This window comes from Muscardinus avellanarius (genome assembly GCF_963383645.1).
Source record: "Muscardinus avellanarius genome assembly, chromosome: 13".
Taxonomy (NCBI): Eukaryota; Metazoa; Chordata; class Mammalia; order Rodentia; family Gliridae; genus Muscardinus; species Muscardinus avellanarius.
In genome coordinates this window covers 24190879-24213117 of record NC_137799.1, presented here as the reverse complement: position 1 = coordinate 24213117, position 22239 = coordinate 24190879, and the positions used below count along the sequence as shown (strand labels likewise).

The window sequence follows — 22239 nt, the reverse complement described above, 5'->3', positions numbered from 1 at the left end:
CTTATAGAACTCCCTTTAGACAGGATCCGAGAAGAGGATCCCCACGCCATATAATTGTCAAAATGACCAATGTGGAAGCCAAGCAGAGAATCTTAAAGGCAACAAAAACAAAGGGCCAAGTGACATTCAGAGGCAAACCAATAAGAATCACTCCAGACTTCCCAAACCAAGTCATGAGAGCCAGAAGGGCTTGGAGTAACATATTCCAAACTCTGAAAGAAAACAACTTCCAGCCAAAAATTTCCTATCCAGCAAAACTTTCTATCAAATTAGATGGAGAAATAAGAAGCTTCCATGACAAACAGAAACTGAAGGAATTTATGTCTTCAAAACCAGCGCTAGAGAAAATACTCAAAGAGATTAACTACAAAGAAGAAATAGGTAACACTCACCAGAACCAGAGAAACAAGAGTTTCCATCCAACAGACAACTAAGATTGGTTATCTGTGGAGATTCATTACTTATGTTAGTCTTTTACCTATCTCTAAATGGTATTGTTTGCCTTTATTGTTGTTAATTTTTAGGATTTCTAGTTGGAATATTAATATACCTTCAGATATAGCATTTGGAAATATTTTATCCAATTCTATTAGTAACTTTTAACTCTGTTTACATTGTCTTTGGATATACAATATTTTCTTTTATTTTTTAGGGAGTTTGTATATTCTTCTGTTGCCTGTGCCATTGAAATCATATCCAAGAAATCACTGCCAATTTCAATGTTGTGAGGTTTTATGACCCAGATTTTCTCCTAAAAGTTTATAGTCTTAAGATTTATATTTAGGTCTTTTATCTAGTTTGAGTTAATACTTGTATGTGGGATTAGGTAAGGGTCCAATTTTATTCTTTTCGATGTAATTATTATTTTTCAACAATATTTAGTTAAAAGATTATTATTTCCACCACCAAATCTTCGTGGAAACCTTGTCAAAAATAACTTGACAATATAGGGAAGAAGTTAGCTCTAGGCTTGTATTTAACTCCAATGGTCTATATATCTGCCTTTAGAACAGTACTACACTGTTTCAATTATTGTAGCTTTATATGGTTTGAAATCAGAAAATATACATCTTCTAGCTTTGTTTTTGCTTCGAGATTGTTTTGGGTATCTAGAGTCCATATTCCATATCAGGATAGATTTTTTTCTGAAAAATAAATATATGATAGTTTCACCTAAAAAAAAGAAAAAAATATTCTCTGGTAAGAAAGAAAGCAAAAAGAAATATTGAAATGTTATCTTTAAGTCATCAAAAGCTTGGTATCAGACAAATGAAACTGTTATGTGAGATTATCATTTTTAATTTTGGATAAATTGCTATAATACTAGATGTCAACCACTAAGCCAAGCATGGGAGGGAGGGATGGGGAGAGAATGGGATGGGGATCGGGTGGGGGCTGACTGGGCGATGTGTGCATGTATGTCTACAAAAGTTTGTATCCCACTATGATGTATGAATACAGTGCACCAATAAAATAAAATTAAAAAAAAAAAAAAAAAAGAATAGCCACTACCAAGTGTTGACAAGTGTTTACAGTAACTGAAACTCTGACACATTGTTGGTGGGAATGTACAATGGTGAAATCACTTTTGAAAACAACTTAATAGTTTCTTATAATATTAAACATATACCTATAATGAAACTAAATAATTTTACTTTTAGAAAGAGAAGTGATACCATGTCCTCAATAATTCTACTTCTAGAATTCTTTCTAGTTCTAGAAAAAGAGATGATAACATGCCTACAAAAAGACTTGTACAAGAATATTCATAGTTTAATTCACAATAATAAAAAAAACTGGGAAAGAACTCTTGGGGAAGGAATAAACTTGGTGCATTTATACAAGAAAATATTCTTCAGCAATAAAAATAAATGAACTAGTTACAAACACATCATGGATGGATCTTAAAAATGTTATGCTGGCCAAGCATGGTGGCACACGTTTTGAAATCCCAGCATTCAGGAGGCGGAGACCAGAGGGTCGCAGTTCGCAGACAGCCTCAGCTACTTAGTGAGGACCTTTGCAACTCAGTGAGACCCTGTTTCAAAAAATAAAAAGACTAAAAAATAGGGCTGGGGGTGTAGCTTGGAGGTACAATGCTCCTGGGTTCCATCCCTGATACTGCAAAAAAAAAAATGTTATGCTGAGTGGAAGAATCCTATACTATATGATTCTGTGAATGGAGTTGTAGAACAGGGAAACTAATAAATAGTGACAGAAGTAGACCAGGGGTTACCAAAGGTCAGGGGTGAAGGCTGGCTGTAGAGAAGGGTGGTATGGAAGAAGATGACTGCAAAGGAGTACAAGGTCACTTTGGGTGATGGAAATATGTAAATATATACCATAATTGTGATATGTAAATATATATAAACATATATGTATGATGATAGTTCCACAAGTATGTATATTTGTGAAACTACGTCAAAGTGTACAGCTAAAATTGGTGTTTATTATATGTAAGTTAGAGCCTGTAGAGGTTATTTGAAAACAAATGCCTATAGGACCAACTAAATAATGTAAAGGAGTGAAGTACATGGCAGGTGCTTAAATCATGATCTTTGGAAAGATAAACATTGTATTCTTTTCCTATAAAATATAATCTATGATTTTTAATTGAGCTATTGATGTAAGAAACTTTTTCCCCTTTCCTCTGAACTGTCCTAAATATAAGAAAAAGCACAAGAGTAAGTCTCAATGCCAACTAACATCTGGCCTCAATTTGTTAGTGCTGAGGACTATGATGAGCTGGAGGGTGCATGGCCTGTTTAAAGTGGTGAACTACTAAGGGTCCCAGCTAAATGTTGCCATATGAGAATCTGAGTCCAGTTTTTTAATTTTAAAGACAAACTCAAGACAACAATTAATATATGAGATATACCCAATTTTAAATATTGTTAAATAACTAAAACATTATGTGAGTCAATAATATATGGGCTGAATAGGCCCTGAGCGTTACCTATTTGCAACCTCTGAAACAGTCTCCAGGGATAAACTGGTTAGCAGGTAAGAATGAAGTGTGTGTGTGTGTGTATGTTACTTGGGATTGAACCCCAGAGTACTCTACCGTTGAGCGACACCCTCAGCACTATTTTATTTTTATTTTGAAACAGGTTCTTGAAAAATTGTCGAGAGTTTCACTAAGTTGCTGAAGATAGCCTTGAACCTGTGACCTTGTCTCAGCCTCCCAAATACTGGGATGGCAGGCATCTGCTACTACATCCAGCAAGAAGGAGCTGTTTATTAGTTCACCTTCCTGGTTGTTTTCATCTGCTCTTATCTTTTTAAGTAACCCTACTTTTACAATTTGGATATGGAGTCCAGAAATAGTTACAGCTTTTTACACTTCAGAATTATACCAACATCATAATTCTATTATATATTAAAGCAAATATGTTTTATTTTAACCTCAAATTAGTTTTATACCATAATATTTTATAAATTGTATAAATTTAATATAGTATCTGGATATTTGAAGACCCCATAAAATCATCTTCTCTTTCTTTGTCTAGCAACCTGACCTAATATTTTTTAAACTTCTTATTCTATCAACAGTAACCATCTAGGCCTGGATGGAGTACAGTTAATTAGCATAATGTGTCTGTTCTCTGTACTCTCACATTTAAAGCGCTCGATGCCTTCTGACTTTTTTTTTCAGAACTGGGGATGTACTCCAGAGGCATTTTACCTCTGAGGTATACCCCAGCCCTGTATTTTTTATTCTTTATTTTGAAACATGGTCTCACTAAGTTTCTGAAGGCCTCACTAAATTCCAGAGACTGGCTGTGAGCCTGCAATCCTCCTGTCTCAGCCTCCAAAGTACTGGAATTACAAGTGTGTGCCACCACACCCAGCTGCCTTCTGAGTCTGAGACATATCTTGCTGATAATTCTCATCCTAGTTCCTTATCTCCTTATATCAGTTTCCCAAGACATAATAATTTCTAAAACTCACTTTTAGTATATTTATTATTCTATAATAAACTAAATATAAACTTAGTCTTAAGACTAAGATTTACTAGTTATTGCATGAACTTATTTTTAAACAATTCATATATCCTTCAAAAAGGTATAATTCATGTCAAACATATTTCCTTCCTTCCTTCCTTTCTTCTTTCTGAGACTGAACCCAGAGGCATTCTATCTTCAAGTTATATCCCCAGCCCAATTTTATTTCTTATTTTGAAACAGGGTCTTGCTAGATAAGAGTCTCACTACTTGCTGAGGCTGTCCTCAAACCTGTGATCCTCCTGTCTCAGACTCCAAGTGCTGGAATTACAGGTGTGCTCTAGGCCTGGCTCCAAATATATTTTATTAAGCTAGGCATGGTTGTGCATGCTTGTATTTCCAGTGCTTGGGAAGCTGAGAAAGGAGGATTGCACAGGTTCAAAGCCAGTTGCAGCTACTTAGTGAGGCTCTCAGCAACTTAGTGAGACCCTATTTCCAAATAAAGTATAAAAAAGGTCTGGGAGTATAGCCCGGAGGTAGAAAAGCCCCTGGGTTCCACCCCCAGTACCCCCCAAAAACAAACAAATGTATTATAATGCAATTTATAGCAATCAAAATAAGAAAGACACTCAAAATATATTTCTGCCTTCCAAAATTATTTAAGTAAAAAAATGTTAAATTTCTTAGTAACAAAGCAACTTTTCCCGATGTTTTTGCGGATTGAAATCAGGGTCTCATACTTGCTAATCAAGGTCACCATCATTGAGCTACATCCACAACCTCACTAAGATTTTTTTATTATTGAAGAGAGATTATTAAATATTATTGAATGCCAAAGTTTAGTAGTTAGGTCAAAATGTCGTTACTGCAAAATGCTTATCTGTGCCTAGGCTGATATAAATAGAAACTATGTTAGTAATTAGTCATTTATAAAAGAAAACAAAGTCACTTTAATTGAAAATCACTAAATATTTAAAAGCAGAGACTGGAATTTTGGGACAGACTGGAATTTTAGAATTAGTACAGAGCTGGGCGTGGTGGTGCACACATGTAATCCCAGCATTTGGGAGGCTGAGACAGGAGGATTGCACAGTTCGCGGACAGCCTCAGCTACTTAGTGAGGCCTTTTGCAACTCAGTGAGACCCTGTTTCAAAATAAAGAATACAAAATAGGGCTGGGGGTGTAGCTTGGAGGTTGAATGCCCCTGGATTCAATCCCCAGTACTGCAAAAAAAAAAAAAGAAAAAAAAGAAAAAAAAAATAGAATTAGTACAACTTTCTCATTTTTTAGAGAAAGAAACTGTGGCCTAGAAAAGAAAAAAAAATCATAAATCTGATGCCAGAGCCAGAGCCTATACTGAATGCTAGAACTTAGTTATAATTTTGTAATCACCAAGAAGAAATCCATTATCTAACATTTTTTCACTATGAAAACATGCACACATTATATTTACTATCATACTTACGTTCTAACGGAACCACTTTTGTAGGTAAAAAACCCTCCATTTTAGTGTCATTAGAAGACTGATCATCAGAACACATATATGTATTCAGATCTTCCAAAGTTTCTGTCATTACTGATTTTATTCCTATTTCTTTCCACCACTCTGTCTTTAGAGGTTTAATCATAAGGTTGTTTTCTTTGATAGGAGATACTTTTTCCAAATCTGTAACTGAATACTGACTGTTGTACTCTCGAATTTTTGGCACTAAGATAAAGAAAACAAAAAACAAAAAGAGAAATAGTTTACAGGATGAAAGAAATAAAAAGCATACTAAATAGAAACACACTTGAATTTCTTTAGAAAAGGTGTTTCCATACATTAGAAAAAAGTGAAACTTGAGGTTTTATGTGGTATTTTGTTTCCAAGATTGTAATATTTGTAAAAGTCCAAGTAACTATAATAATAGAAGTCACATAAAGGATTTATTTTAATCTTTAAAAATGTAAAGAAGTCAGCCGGGTGTGGTGGCACATACTTGTAATCCCAGCATTTGGGAGGCTAAAACGGGAGGATCGTGGTTCATGTACTGTCTCAGCTACTTAGTAAGGCCCTTTGCAAGTCAGTGAGACCCTGTTCCAAATTAAGAGAATTAAAAAAGAAGTTATAATTATTCTATATTTTATAAAAGGAATCATTTTGTTTGACCACTTTTAATTGATACATTTGATATCTTAAAAACTATGATTTATTAGAAATTCTAATTCATTGTAAGGATTCTGAACAATCTCAGATTTTGATAAATAGCATCTTAGATATTGTGGTACAGAGCTTACTGTGCTTCATCATTTTTAGCCTAAATAGAAGAAAATCATATGGAAGAAACAGAACAGCACAACTACTTAATGTTACTATCTATATTGAAAGCTCTATTCCAAATTAGGATTATGAGTTTTAAAATTCTAAATTTGAAATGATGGGGTTTTTTTTTGGTATTGAGGATGGTACCGAGAGGCATTCTATCTCCAAGTTATATCCTAATCCTATTTTATATTCCTTATTTTGAGACAGGGCTTCACTGAGTTGCAAAGGACCCTCACTAGGTAGCTGAGACTGTGTGCGAATCGCCATTGTCCTCTCAGCCTCCTGAATGCTGGGATTACAAGCATGAGCCACCATGCTCCGCAAAATGATGCTTTTAATAAAAGCAAGTAATAATAATATCAATAATTGACAGTGGAAAAACTAATATTAATAATAGTAATTATTAAACAAATTGACAATAAGTGTTTTATATTTATTACTCTTAGGTAATCCCTAAATGATTCTGAGAAAAATATAATTTTTAGTTTTATTGAGATATAATTGTTTTGAAACAAACTGCATATATTTAAAGAGTTTGATAATTTTTAACATATATATATACACATTCATGAATTCACTACCAAAAACCAAGATAATGAACATATTTTTAATCCTCCAAAGTTTCCTCAAGCCTCTTTCTAATACCATAATTTTAACTCTCCCTATCATCTACTCCGTCCCATTGTTCTGCTTCCTCATACTATAAAGTGCATTTTCAAGAATGTTATATAAATAGAAATATACTGTATGAACTCTTTTTTGGGGGGGAGTCTGGCTTCTTTAATTCAGTGCAATTATTTTTTAAGTCTTCTATGTTGTTCTGTGAATCGTTCATTCCTTTTTTCAGATGGAAATAATTACAGATTCTTATTTACATAGAAGAAATAATACAGAGAGTTGTGTTGTATGCTTTCCTTAGTTTCCTCTGATGGTAACATTTTGGAAAATTATAATAACACAACTAAGAGAATGACATTATAAAACTTCACCAGTCTTATGTAGATGTTTCATTTTTACTTACACCCAGATGCACAAGTGCACATGCCTGTGTATTTGTAATAAACATCATGTGATTTTATTACCTATGTGGATTCATGTATCCCTCATCACATCCAATGCCTTTACATACCCACAACCATTTCCTGTCAATAGTCCCTGGCTCCCATTTTTCACTGCTGATTTTTTTTTTATTTCAAAATGTCATATAAAGCCGGGCATGGTGGCGCATGCTTGTAATCCCAGCATTTGGGAGGCTGAGACAGGAGGATCATGGTTCGCGGACAGCCTCAGCTACTTAGTGAGGCTCTCCACAACTCCATGAGACCCTGTTTCAAAATAAAGAATAAAAAATTGGGCAGGGGGTATAGCTCGGAGGTCAAATGCATCTGGGTTCCACCCCCAGACCTGCAAAAAAAGTCATATAAATGGAATAGTTCATTCTTTTGATCAGTGAGCAGTGTTCCCTTGTATAGATATACCATAATTTGTTGCCATTTACTTATTCATGGTCATGTAAGTTGCTTCTTGTCTGAGTCTTGCAAATATATTTTCTATGAACATTCATATATGAGTTTTTGTATGGATATATCTTTTCTTTTGAGGTACTGAGGATGGAACCCAGGGGCATTCTACCTCTGGGCAACACCCCCAGACCTATTTTTTATCTTTTATTTTGAAACAGAATCTCACTGAGTTGCAAAGGGCCTCACTGAGTAGCTGAGGCTGTCCGTGAACCTCAATTCTCCTGTCTCAGCCTCCCTAACGCTGGGATTTTAAGTGCACCACCATGCCCGGCTGGATATATCTTTGATGAAATAGACATTATTTCCAGTATGAGAAAAATGGCTTCAGAGGGGTTAAATTACTTATCTGATACTACATACTAGGTGGCAGTATTGTTAGTACTTAAACTCATCTATTTTTGGTTTTATTTTTGTTTTGTGAAATATACAGTTATCTTAGAGTACTATATTTAAATAGAAATATTAAAAAATAAAATGAACAACTGTGTTCTTACCAACAAGCAAATATTATTACCTTTCTCTAAAACACTCTGAAAATTTTATGAGGCTTTGTTTTAATGAGGCTTTTATATTTCCTTTTCCAGCCCAGCATTTTTTTTCTTAAAAAATATCTCAAGAGGTTATTATTGTTATTGATGTGGTGTAATACATTTATGCATATATGTGTAAATATCTTCCCTCATCATTACTTTTTAAGTTTCGGATCCTCCATCGGGGATCACTTTCCTTTTCCTTGAAGTATATTCTTCAGTTTCTTTTAGTGAAAGTCCCTCTGATGTTTTATTTTTTGCAAATAACCTTTATTTTACTCTTGTTATTGAATAATAGTTTTGCTGGGTATAGGATTTCAAGTTGATAGGAATTTATTCTCAGCATATTGGAGATAACTATGCCACTATTTTCTGGCTTTTATTAGTATCATTGAGAAGTCATTTTTCATTTTTCATTTCCTTACTTATAAGATCACTTTGTTATGTTTGGTAATGTATTATGCCATATTTAATTCTTTTAGTCTATTCTGCATAGAAACCATAGACCTTGCCAGACCTAAGGACTAATGTTAATCAATGTTATGGTTTGGATTTAGAATGTTTCCACATTCAGCCATATTGGAGGGCTTAGATGCTAAACAGGGATCCCTGGGGGTGTGGCCTAGGGAATTATATTCTGTCTCTTGCTCCTAGCCCCTTGCTTTCTTTGCTTTTGGTCTCCATGATGTGAGAGCAAAGTTCTTCCACTCTTGCTTCATCTCTCTGCTTCCTGCCACCATGCCCTGAGCTTGGCAGACATGACTCAGCCTAACACCAACTAAAACCTCTGAAATCTTCAGAACTGTGAGCAAATAAACCTTCCTTCCTCTGAGTTGGTCATCAGGCATTTTGGGTCCAGTGGTAAAAATACCGATGGAAACAATCAATAATTCTGAAAAAAATTCACCAGTTTTTTCTTCAAAAATATGACCTCATTCTTATTTTCTCTTATATCACTGGCTGGATCTCTGATTGGATACATGTTCCATCTTCTTCAACATTTCATGTCATTTAAACTTTCCTATCTTTCAGTTTTTATTTTTCCATACTGGGTTCTGGATGATTTCTTCAAACCTTTCAGTTCATTAATCTTCTTTTTAACTGACCTAATATTGTATTCAATCAGTCCACTAAGTTATTTGTTCTTATTTCTGGAGTATCCACATAGTTCTCTTACAAATCTACTTGAACATTTCTTTTTGTCCTTGTTATAGTTATCTTCTTCCTTCCATCCTTCCCACCCTTTTGCTTTAAGCACATATCACATTATGTGTTTGACTGATCATTCCAATACATAATCTGATTCTTTGTGTACATGGTACTGGGATGGAACCCAGAGTTATTCTAATTTTGAGCTATACTTCCAGTGCTATTTTAATTTTTACCTTGAAACAGGGTCTCACTAAATTGTGAAGGACATCACTAAGTTGTCGAGGTTGGTCATTAACATGTAATCTCTGTCTTGGCCTCTCAAGTGTGCACAACCACCTGGCTCCATAATCTGATTTTGTTGTTTGATGTTTCTGCTCACTGGGGATGGCTACATTTTGTTTTGGGTCTGTTAGCTTCTTTGAGGCATGGATTGAAGTGTATTCTTTTAGAAATGATTTTTCCCCTTTAACAAAGTATTTGCCTTTGTTCCTCTACATGTTTGGTGTGGGGCGTTGCCAACCTGAGACTGCTTTAAATCACTGTCTATTTTTTCAGCTTATATAGGTGGTTTGAATTCAGACTGCAACCTAGCATGATGGCTGATAAAAGATACTTCAGGGGAGATTTTTTTCTTCTCTTTTTAGCAACATGGTAGAAAAAAAAAATTACTATGTTCCCTTCTGTATTCTTATTTTTTTGTTCTTATTTTGAAAGTATAATTTGTTAGACTTGAAGTTTTATCTAAGGGTCCCACTAGTCAATTATCCATGTTGTTTATTTCTTGACTCTTTTTTTTTTTTTTTTTCTTGGTGGTACCGGGGGTTGAACCCAGAGGCTTTCTACCTCTGGGCTATACTCCCAGACCTATTTTATATTTTATTTGGAAACAGGGTCTCACTAAGTTGCCGAGAGCCTCTCTAAGTAGCTGAGGCTGGCTTCAAACCTGTGTGATTGTCCTGTCTCAGCTTCCCTAGCGCAGGGATTACAAGCATGTGCCACCACGCCCAGCTCTTGACTCTGTATTCTAATGCAGACATCAAAACAGAAAATCAGACAAAAACTACTTAGAGGGGGAAATGTTTATTTTGGCTCACAGTTTCTGAGGTCTCAGTCTATGGCCAGTTGGGTCCAAGACAGAAAAATCATGGCAGCAAGGCATGGTAAAGGAAAGCTGCTCAGCAGAGAGAGAATAAGGGCCAAGGACAGATAAACCCTTCTGGACCATGCTCCAGGGACTTACTTCTAGGTAGGTTCTACTTCTCGTAGTCTGGTTCACTATCATTTAATTCATTCATTTGATAGATTACTCCAAGGAGTTTAGAACCCTCATAATCCAATCAGTACGTAAAAGCCCCACTTCTGAACTGTGATGCATTGTGGTTTCAACACATGATACTGGGAGGGACATTCCAGATTTAAACCCTAATATTAGATATGTGAAACTTTTTCTTTTATAATTAGCTCACAGACTTGGAAATATAAACTATACATGTAAGGTTGTTTTATGTACTGCTTATATTGTTTCCTTTCCTTTTTCTGAAATGTATAAAAATTTTACAGAAAATCAGCAAGATCAAGATCTTGACATATACTTCTACATTTAACAGAATGAACCTTCTGGCAGATATCTGGATATTTTAACTTTGTGTTGTTATATATTCTGTTAAGAAATGGCCAAAGAAATATATCCCATATTTCTTCTCACTATACATTTTCACCTGTACTTCCTATTTGCCATTTGAAAGCCATTACTCTACCTGTAAGTGTAAACGAGAAAGAGCTTCTGCCACTTTCCAATTGCCACACCATACAGTATTTATTAGTTGATTCTTCAGCAGTAAGCAAACTACTGAAAAGAAAAAGAATTAAAGCTTAATTTTATATAATACATTTTTTCTATAAAAGCATTTTTCTAGTAATTTTTATACTCAAAAGCAAGTGCAAAATTAACTCTATTTATAAATGTGTAGACTGAAATAGAGTTCCACAGACCAAACTTCAAATACTTATCCCTTCCCCAGGAAGGTCTGCTCATTTGTAAACTCCTTAGTTACTCTTACTTGCCTCTAAATTAGTCTCACTTCTACCTCTTTCAATATAATCTGGAGCCAGAGAGGGCTGACTTGGGAGAGTTTTAACACTTCCCTCTATATACTATGATAATACCCCCAGCAAAAATAAAAATATAATCTAAGTAATATGCAAATAGCAACTTCAATGAAAGGTTTATGAAATTGCTGTCCCTACTTCTATTCTATATAGAAACACTGAATCCTCAACTGGCTGAGGATCAAAACTATGCAAAAGTCTTGACTGTTCTACCTTCTCCAGCGGTGACAGTGTCTTAAAGTTTAGTCCAAATCCTTCAGTCTTAGTAGGTGTGTGAGTGAATGATTTGTGCATGTTAGTATGCTTTGAGCTGCTAAGGGGAGAAGGGAGAAAAATATGTTTGAAAATAAGTATAAATCAACACCGGGCGTGGTGGCTCACACTTGTAATCCCCGCGCTTGGGAGGCAGAGACAGGAGGATCGCGCAGGTTCGAAGCCAGCCGCGTGCTGGCTTAGGAGACCCTGTTTCCAAATAAAAATGTAAAAATAGGCCTGGGCGTGTAGCCTGTAGGTAGAAGGGCTTCCAGGAACCCCAGTACCATAAAAAAAAAAGTATAAATCACAATTCACCTATAGCTATGAAACTACCAGCCTTGGTAGGGCAGAGACCATTAATTCTGAAATTCTTTATGATGCCAGGTGTGGTGGCTCACGCTTGTAATGCCAGCGTTCGGAAGGCTGACACTGGAGGATCGCGGTTTGTGGACAGCCTCAGCTACTTTGTGAGGCCCTCTACAACTTAGTGAGACCCTGTTTCAAAATAAAGAATAAAAAAATAGGGCAGGAGATGTAGCTCAGAGGTCGAATGACCCTGGGTTCCATCCCCAGACCCGCAAAAAAAAAAAAAAAAATCCTTTGTGATGATTACAATGCATCAGTAAAAATATTTAAAGAAATCCATTATGCTCTAAACTTTTGTCTCCATAATTGAGAATTAATTGTATTCTTTCTGTGTTTTGTTCATATGGATCGATACATGCATGTTATTTATAAGTACTGCTAGTTAAATTGAGAATCTAGAGTAGCAAAAACTAGGTTTTTTTTCCTAAACTATTCAGCTGGCCTAAAAGTAACTGACCATAAGTAATTGACTATAAAAGGAAAATGACATTAGTTATTATTTTCCTTCCTCTTTGTTAGAAAATTGAACACCTTTTCCTCTTTGTTTTTGATTTTCATAATTGAGATATACATCTATTTTTAAAATAGTATTTTATCTGGGTATAGTGGTGTATACCTATAATTCCAATACTTGGGAGGTTGAGACAGGAAGATCACAGCAAGACCATGTTTAAAAAGCAAAAATAATAGCCCAGGCGTGATGGCACATACCTGTAATTTCAGTACTTAGGTCACTGAGAAAAGAGGATTGCAGGGTCAAGACCAGCCTCAGCAACTCAGTGAGACCCTTTCCAAATAAAAAATAAATTTGGCCTGTGGGTGTGGCTCAAAAGTAGAATGCCCCTGAGTTCAATCAAAAGTACCAAAAAACTCAAAACAAAAAACAGGAAATGAAGCTGGGCGTGGTGGCGCACGCTGTAATCCCCACGCTTGGGAGGTGGAGACAGGAGGATCATGCAGGTTTGAAGCCAGCTTTGCTGGCTTAAGAGACCCTGTTTCCAAATAAAATATTAAAAAAATAGAAAAAATAGGGCTTCCGGGAAGATGGCGACCGAGAAAAGCAGGGCTTAAGAGCCCCGCTAACAACAAATCTCCATTACCACAAAATCAGCGCCTTCATAGCCAGAAAACACCATCACCAGTGAAACAAAAAATCACCAGGCTCCAGAGAGAAAGCGGACTGAGAACAGAGCCACAGAGGAGATAACCAGCCTCGCGCCCGAGGACGCGGCAGACGCGGCAGCAGCACCATACTGCCGGCACCGGCGAATTCACGGGACGGCTACAGCAAGCTGAGGTGAGCCACTGCGGAACAGCCAGGCGGGATTTCTCCAAGCAGAGAGCGTCTAAAGCTCCCAGTGGCTGAGCTCAGCACACGCTGCAGGGATTCAGAGTCGAAATTAAAACCAAGAAGAAAACGCCAGCCCCATAGCCGAGGGTGTAGCAGCGGCGCCATATTGCCACTGGCGGCAGCAGCAGCAAATTCAGCGAGGCCAGTACAGCTACATCTGCGCACTCAAGAACAGTGAGTCAAATTGCGGGCCACAGAGGAGAAATCCCAGTACTGTACTCCCTGGGACTTGACCCAGTGGGGGAGGGGCGGTGGCAGAGATATCACACCATAGGAGAACGTGCAACCTGGCACCCCCCACAGTCTAAAGCAGCCTCTATCGACTCTCTGGGTCGGAGACTCTGTGATACAACCCAGTAAAGGAGTAGTGGGGTCTGAGATACTACTGACTCAAGATCCAGAACACCTTAAGTGAAGTCATAGTGACCCAAGGGAAGAACCCAGAGAAGGCACAAACATCTGAAATCATGGGAAAGAGGAATAATACTGGAGCAATGAATGCCCACAACCCCACAACATCAGAACCCGATAAAACTGAGAATCAGAGATTTCTAGAAGATCAAATCAGGAAAATAACTGTAGAAATAATAGAGGTGCTTCGAAACGAACTCAGAGAGAGCCAAAAAGAGATAAAGGATGCAATTAATGAAGTAAAGGCCTCAATTCAAAGCACAAACAACCGATTAGAACACATGGAGAACAGAATCTCACTCTTAGAAGATGAGCAATCCAAAAATAAACGCATAGTTTCTAATCTAGAAAAAAATATCCGACAGCAGGAATCTGATATTGAAGAAATATGGGCCCATTTTAAGAGAGCTAATCTAAGAATAATTGGAATAGAGGAGGGAAAAGAAAGTGAAACCAAAGGGATCAACAATCTCTTCAAGGAAGTAATAGCAGAAAATTTTCCAGACATCGAGCAAGAGGCCGATACACAGGTCCAGGAAACTTATAGAACTCCCTTTAGACAGGATCGGAGAAGAGGATCCCCACGCCACATAATTGTCAAAATGACCAATGTGGAAGCCAAGCAGAGAATCTTAAAGGCAACAAAAACAAAGGGCCAAGTGACGTTTAGAGGCAAACCAATTAGAATCACTCCAGACTTCCCAAACCAAGTCATGAGAGCCAGAAGGGCTTGGAGTAACATATTCCCAATTCTGAAAGAAAACAACTTCCAGCCAAAAATTTCCTACCCAGCAAAACTTTCTATCAAATTAGATGGAGAAATAAGAAGCTTCCATGACAAACAGAAACTGAAGGAATTTATGTCTTCAAAACCAGCGCTAGAGAAAATACTCAAAGAGATTAACTACAAAGAAGAAATAGGTAACACACACCAGAACTAGAGAAACAAGATTTTCCATCCAACAGACAACTAAGATTGGTTATCTGTGGAGATTCATTACTTATGTTAGTCTTTTATCTATCTCTAAAGGGTATTGTTTGCCTTTATTGTTGTTAATTTTTAGGATTTCTAGTTGGAATATTAATATACCTTCAGATATAGCAATTGGAAATATTTTATCCCATTCTATTAGTAACTGTTAACTCTGTTTACATTGTCTTTGGATATACAATATTTTTTTTATTTTTTAGGGAGTTTGTATACGCTTCTGTTGCCTGTGCCATTGAAATCATAACCAAGAAATCACTGCCAATTTCAATGTTGTGAGGTTTAATGACCCAGATTTTCTCCTAAAAGCTTATAGTCTTAAGATTTATATTTAGGTCTTTTATCTATTTTGAGTTAATATTTGTATATGGGATTAGGTAAGGGTCCAATTTTATTCTTTTCCATGTAATTATTATTTTTTTAACAATATTTAGTTAAAAGATTAATATTTCCACCACCAAATGTTCTTGGAAACCTTGTCAAAAATAACTTGACAATATAGGGACGAATTTAGCTCTAGGCTTTTATTTAACTCCAATGGTTTATATATCTGCCTTTAGAATAGTACTACACTGTTTCAATTATTGTAGCTTTATATGGTTTGAAATCAGAAAATATATATCTTCTAGCTTTGTTCTTTTTCAAGATCGTTTTGGGTATCTAGAGTCCATATTCCATATTAGGATAGATTTTTTTCTGAAAAATAAATATATAAATATATGATAGTTTCACCTAAAAAATAGAAAAAAATATTCTCTGGTAAGAAAGAAAGCAAAAAGAAATATTGAAATGTCATCTTTAAGTCATCAAAAGCTTGGTATCAGACAAATGAAACTGTTATGTGAGATTACCATTTTTAATTTTAGATAAATTGCCATAATACTAGATGTCAACTACTAAGCCAAGCATGGGAGGGAGGGATAGGGAGAGAATGGGGTGGGGATTGGGTGGGGGCTGCCTGGGAAAAGTGTGCAAGTATGTCTACAAAAGTATGTATCCTACTATGATGTATGAATACAGTGCACCAATTTTAAAAAAAAATAGATCTGGGAGTGTAGCCCAGAGAAGGGTTCCATCCCCACTACCACCAAAGGAAACAAACAAACAAACAAACAAACAAACAAACAAACAAAAAACCAGGAAATAAAAAGGCTGGTGTGTAGCTTGGAGATAGAATGCCTCTGGGTTCAATCCCAACATCACACACACGCAGAGGATTTTAGAGTTTTTATAATCATGTTTATTTTTTGATGGTGAATGAAGGAGTAATACAACCACTTTCAGTTGTTTCACATGGCTTTAGAGCCATTAGCGAATTTAAAAGCCTTTTCTGTTCTAACTTTGCCAAGTCATAATGCATTAAACAAGACTTGTAATAAATTCTAATTATATGTTTTAGTTATAACAATAGGTATATAACTTGTGTAGTTGAAAAGTTTATTACAGTTAAATAAATATTTTTCATATCAATTTTCTGTTTTTTTTTTCTTTTTGTTTTTGGTGGTACTGGGGTTCCTGGAAGCCCTTCTACCTCCGGGCTACACTCCCAGACCTATTTTTTTATAATTTTTTATTTGGAAACAGGGTCTCTTAAGCCAGGCTGGCTTTGAACCTGAGTGATCCTCCTGTCTCTGCCTCCCAAGTGCGGGGATTACAAGCGTGCCCCACCACGCCCGGCCAAATTTCTGTTTCTAATTGACAATCTATTTTAATAGGTCAAGATAAATGGAGCAAATAAAAGAGCAAAATAACCTAATAAAGACAATATATATCCTGTAAATAAATATCTTTCATCTTTGCAAAGGGACTGAAAGGATTATTATACTTGTCCTATGATATTTTTAGGGCTTTTATGTGATATGGACAATCCTAGTTCATGTAGAGTTCTTTATAGTACAAGTTTGCCCACCAAATGCAAATATTTCTTAAGCAGAAATGAAGATAAACTTGGGCCCCTTGGTGCTGGCCTTCCTGAGGCTCTTAAAGCGACCTAAGCAGCCAGTGATGAGGACTAGAGTCTTTCCTCTGGCAGATCGGCCACTCATAACTAAGAACTCAAAACCCAGCACACAGTTTCAGTTTTCAGTCCTGAAAAAATTATTAGGGACTTGAAGTCTTTCCTATAATTTCCCTGAAAGTATGTTATTTTAGGACACATTTAGTTAGAAGTTTATAGCATAGAAAAAGGGGACTGTTTCTAGTTTTATAAAGCATAAGCAGCAAAAGAATGGGGTGGATTTATTCTAAAATATTAAATTAATATGTCTCAGAAAACATTAAGGTACATATTGCAATAATGAATATTGAACAAATTTAGTGGTCAAGTGTTGGTTCTACATGTTGAGTTTTCCCAACACTGACACCATACTGATAGAGGTGAACAATGTCAGTGGATATCTTCTGTTAGAAGTGAGATATGACACCTGGTACTTCTAGGAGAGGAGTAAATTGATAGGCAAATCTACTGGTCAACAACTATGCACATTATTCTGGGATCTTTGACTATTCCTAGGAAGAGATATATAATAAATCTTTCAGGAAACGTGGTAACAACCCTGTGAAACAGACATTACTATTAACAGTATTACGTATAAAGAAACGGAGGGACAGAGCAAGTAAGTTCACAGACTCACTAAGCAATAGAGCCAGGCAATCTGGCTCTAGTTCAGAGCTTTAAACCACTTATGGGCTGAACTTTGCGGCTCCTCCCATTCATATGTTGAAGACCTAATCCTCCTTACCTCAGAATGTTACTGTAAGTGGAGATAGGGCTCTCTAGAGATAATTAGGATAGGTGGTCATTAGAGTGCACCCTCATCCTCCATGACTCCCTTATGAGAAGAGGCAATTAGGATTCAGACAAGGATGAAGGAACACAAAGGAAGAAGTGGGCTATCTATAAGCTAAGCCTTAGAGCTGACATTTTGTTCATGAATGGCTAACCTCTAGGACTGCGAGGAAACAAATTTCTGCTGTTACCAACCAATCTGTGATATTTATTATGGAAATCCTAGCAAACTAATACACCACCTACTGTCTTTCATGGCAATGAGTGCCAATAGAAGCAGTGCCATTGGCAAGTGTCCAAAGACAATGTCCAAAGAATAATATTCCAATGTCATGATCTCAAACTTTTCAAGTTTTTTATTTTTAATGGTAATATATTCACATTCAAAATTCTAAATGTATATGACTATATTGTGAAAAACCTAGCCATATTTTCAAGTAACTTAGTTCCCTTCTGGATACAACAAATGTTATTCTTTTCTTACATTCCTTTCTAAAGGTACTCTATGCATAAAACCAAATATGTACATATATAGTCATATATTTCCTACAGTTGCTTATAACAGACATTGTATTATATTTTATACTTTTTTCATAGAAGAAATGAAGAAATGTAAAAATTTGACAAAGGATATCCACTGACCTTGTTAACCTCCTGTCAATGTGGTCTCAGTGTTGGGAAAACTAAACATGTATAACCAAGGTTTGACCTCTGAATCCTGTAAATTGCCTTTATTTGAAGAGATCTCATTCATAACGGGTTGTTGTAAATCACAATTTGGGTCCTAGATATTATCTTTACTTACATTTTACAGATAGGAGAAAATGGAAACTTCTGAAGTCCTGTACATAACAAATTCACTGAAGAATGTTGATTTGTTAGGTATAGATGAGTTAGTGGCATTTCTAACTTTGCTGAAATATATGAAAATTAAAGTTACAGAACACTGAATAAAATAAAATTTATAATGTTTTACAACCAATTATTACAATTGTTCATTTTGTTAAAACAAACATATTTCAATAAAAACAAAATGGTTTGAGATACAAAATAACAGTTCTAAATTTGTATCTATATAAATAACTACATATGTATCACCTGGTGTCTCAACTATGACAGTGGTAATTTCTTAAAAATACATTAACAGCTAAACTTTATTGAGCTTACTTATGTAAGATAAGTCTCCTGAGCTTTATATATAATAATGGTCTCAATTTTGGCAGTTTGCTTAATTTCTGTATTGAATACTGATGATGTTAAACAAATAGTATGTAAAGTAATTCTTTACCTTAATGAATCTGGACATTATATAGCTTAGCAGAGAGTTATAAATTTACAGAGTGGGCTTGAAAAATATATCCTCATTTATTGCTAAATAGTCAGTGTAATTTTATTATCTTCATAAATAAAGCAGTAAACTTCCAGATAGCTGATTAATGTGATGTAATTATAACTAACTAAATAACAGTATCACCAGAATTGTTAAGAAACAAACACAATTTGGCATTATACTAAAACAAAGGTGACCCTGAGGTTCTAAATTGGGTGAGATGATAATACAATAATGATAGAGCAGAGAATGATGAGATGTTCTAGGGGATTAAAAGTCAACATTTTTAAAAGTATAACAAATATTAGCAAAATTGCTGATACTGAGTTAAAATATAAAATTTTACTTATCAAGCTATAGTATTTTAAGATTCTGTTTTTAATATTGGTGCTATTTCTTCCATTCCACTTCTTTAATCTTTGTACTCTGCTCTGCATGTAATTATACACTTTTCATGCTAATAGAATTCTGACAAATATAAAGGGACAGATAAGAGAAAAAATGATAAGTAGGATCAGAATAATCAAATTAAACATTAATACTTACTCATAGTAAAATGTATATATAAATGTAGTGTACTTTCATATCATAAACAACTTGATATTTCATTTGATCTATCAAATGATTTATTGAAAATTTCTACCTGGTTCATGGCATTTTGGTTTATTCTGGCTTTGAAAAGGCACAATCTCTGTGGAACTGCATTTTATTTCCTCAAAATCGAGTCCATTCTTGGTAGTAAGATCTGAAAGAAAAAAGACCCTCTACTACTGACAAAAGTAACATTAGTTTTTTGTAATATTGTTCAGTGGCTTTTTTCTTTTATAGTATCCTCATTGCTTTATTTTAAGTAAACATGCCTTTTAGAGAGAAGTGGAGATTTAGACTTTTGAAGAAAATGTTGACTTAATATAGGTAAATAGTGATTTCCCCATGTACATCTCCTTGTACCTCTCTATTGTCAATCAAAATTACCAAAGAAAAATAAAAATGAGAGTATCTACATAGTCATTGGAAGCTAAGATATGGTGGGCAATTCATAAGTTACAAACTTCAAAAAAATGATATCACTTTCAAGGCTTTAACTCTCAATATATAATGACTTCCTAAAATCCACTTACCTAGAACTTGTGGTGCTGGGGATTGAACCCTGGGCCTCATTTACACTAGGTAGGCATTCTATACTGAACTGTACCCCCTGTCTTTGTCTATATTAATACTGCCACCTTTTTTTTTTAAGCTGATTCATTTAGCCAATTTCTTTATTTTTTACCTTTTATATTTTTAATTTAATCTTTTTGCAGTACTGGAGGTGGAACCCAGGGGCATTCTACCTCTAAGCTACACCCTTAGCCCTATTTTTTATTCTTTATTATTTATTATTTTTTTTGTGTGTGTGTGGTACTCGGGTGGAACCCAGGTCTTTTCTACCTCTGGGCTATACTCTTAGACCTATTTTATACTTTATTTTGAAACACGGTCTCACTGAATAGCTGAGACTGGCTTTGAACCTGTGTGATCCTCTTGTTTCAGCCTCCCAAGTACTGGGATTAAAAGCGTGTGCCACCACACCCAGCTTATTCTTTATTTTGAAATAGGGTCTCACTGAGTTGCAAACAGCCTCACTAAGTAGCTGAGGCTATCTGTGAACCACAGTCCTCCTGTCTCAGCCTCCTAAATGCTAGGACTACAAATGTGTGCTACCATGCCTGGCTCCTTTTATCTTTATAAAATTTTTATTTTATTTTCATGTTTTTGTACATATTTTTTTTTTTGCATTACTGGGGATGGAACCCAGGGACATTCTACCTCCTAGCTACACCCCAGCCCTATATTTTATTCTTTATATTGAAACAGGGTCTCACTGAGTTGCAAAGGGCCTCACTAAGTAGCTGAGGCTGTCCGTGAACCATGATCCTCCTGTCTCAGCCTCCTGAATGCTGGGATTATAAGCGTAAGCCACCACGTCCAGATTTTATTTTCATTAAAAAAATTTTTATTGGTGCATTTTTTTTTGTGGTACTGGGGGTGGAACCCAAGGGCTTTTATTACCTCCGTGCTATACTCCTAGACCTATTTTATACTTTATTTGGAAACAGGGTCTCACTAAGTTTATGAAAGCCTCATTAAGTAGCTGAGTCTGGCTTCGAACCTGTGCAATCCTCCTGTCTGAGCCTTCCAAGCTCTGGGATTACAAGTGTACACCACCATGCCCAGCTTTATTGGTGCATGTAAAAATTTGTTGGGGCTGGGCATGGTGGCGCACGCTTGTAATCCCCATGCTTGGAAGGCGGAGACAGGAGGATCATGCTGGTTCGAAGCCAGCCTTGCAGGCTTAAGAGATCCTGTTTTCAAATAAAAAATATAAAATGGGTCTGGGAGTGTAGCCCGGAGGAAGAATGGTTTCCAGGAACCTCAGTACCACCAAACAAAAAATAAAATAAAATAAAATAAAATAAAATTTGTTGGTACATCCTTATGAAGTACAGAATGGAATAGACCTTCCAATATTTAGCCCTCCCAATTCCCGACCCATTTCCTCCCCCCTCCCTCTTTCTTAAGTTTGGCTTAGTGACTGACTTTGATATGTTTATGATAGTATATCATGTACACAGAGTGCTTCCCTTTCCCCCCTCCCATCTCCCTCTGTTAGGTCACCTTCTTTACTCATCTAAGTTTTCTCCTTCTTGGTCTAGAGTCCCTCCTATTTCCCATTTTCTCCCTAGCTTCCGCATATTGGGGAGAACAAAACTGGCTTTTCACTTTTTGTGAGTGGCTAATCTCACTTAGCATAGTGTTCTCCAGTTCCATTTCCCTGCAAATAACATAATTTTATTCTTCTTTATGACTACCTAAAATTCCATGTGTACATATCCCATAGTTTTGTAATCCATTCATCTGTTAATGGACATCTTGGCTGGTTACATAACGTGGCATTTTGAATTGTGCAGCTATAAACATAGATATGCATGCATTAGTCTGACAGTTTTGTTTCTATTCTTCTGGGTAGACACCCCAAACGGGTATTGTTGGGTCATATGGTAGGTTCATTTTCACTTTTCTGAGAATTCTCTGTATGGTTTTCCAAAGTGGTTGCACTAATTTGCAATTTCACCAGCAATGTATTAAGAGTTCCCACTTCTCCACACCTTCTCTAGCATTTGTTGTTTGTATTTTTAATGATTG

General features: G+C 35.9%; 1 protein-coding gene across 1 annotated transcript in view; it reads right to left on the bottom strand.

Annotated features, from left to right (window-relative positions):
• The window catches only part of SHOC1 (shortage in chiasmata 1), a gene marked incomplete at its 5' end in the record, with an annotated part of 107779 nt that overhangs the window by 46327 nt on the left and 39213 nt on the right, over positions 1 to 22239 (bottom strand). Inside the window, 3 exons of the mRNA XM_080708913.1 lie at positions 5411 to 5653; positions 11213 to 11304; positions 18529 to 18632. Coding sequence (XP_080565039.1) covers positions 5411 to 5653; positions 11213 to 11304; positions 18529 to 18632 — 439 coding nt within the window. The remainder of the gene's footprint in view (positions 1 to 5410; positions 5654 to 11212; positions 11305 to 18528; positions 18633 to 22239) is intronic.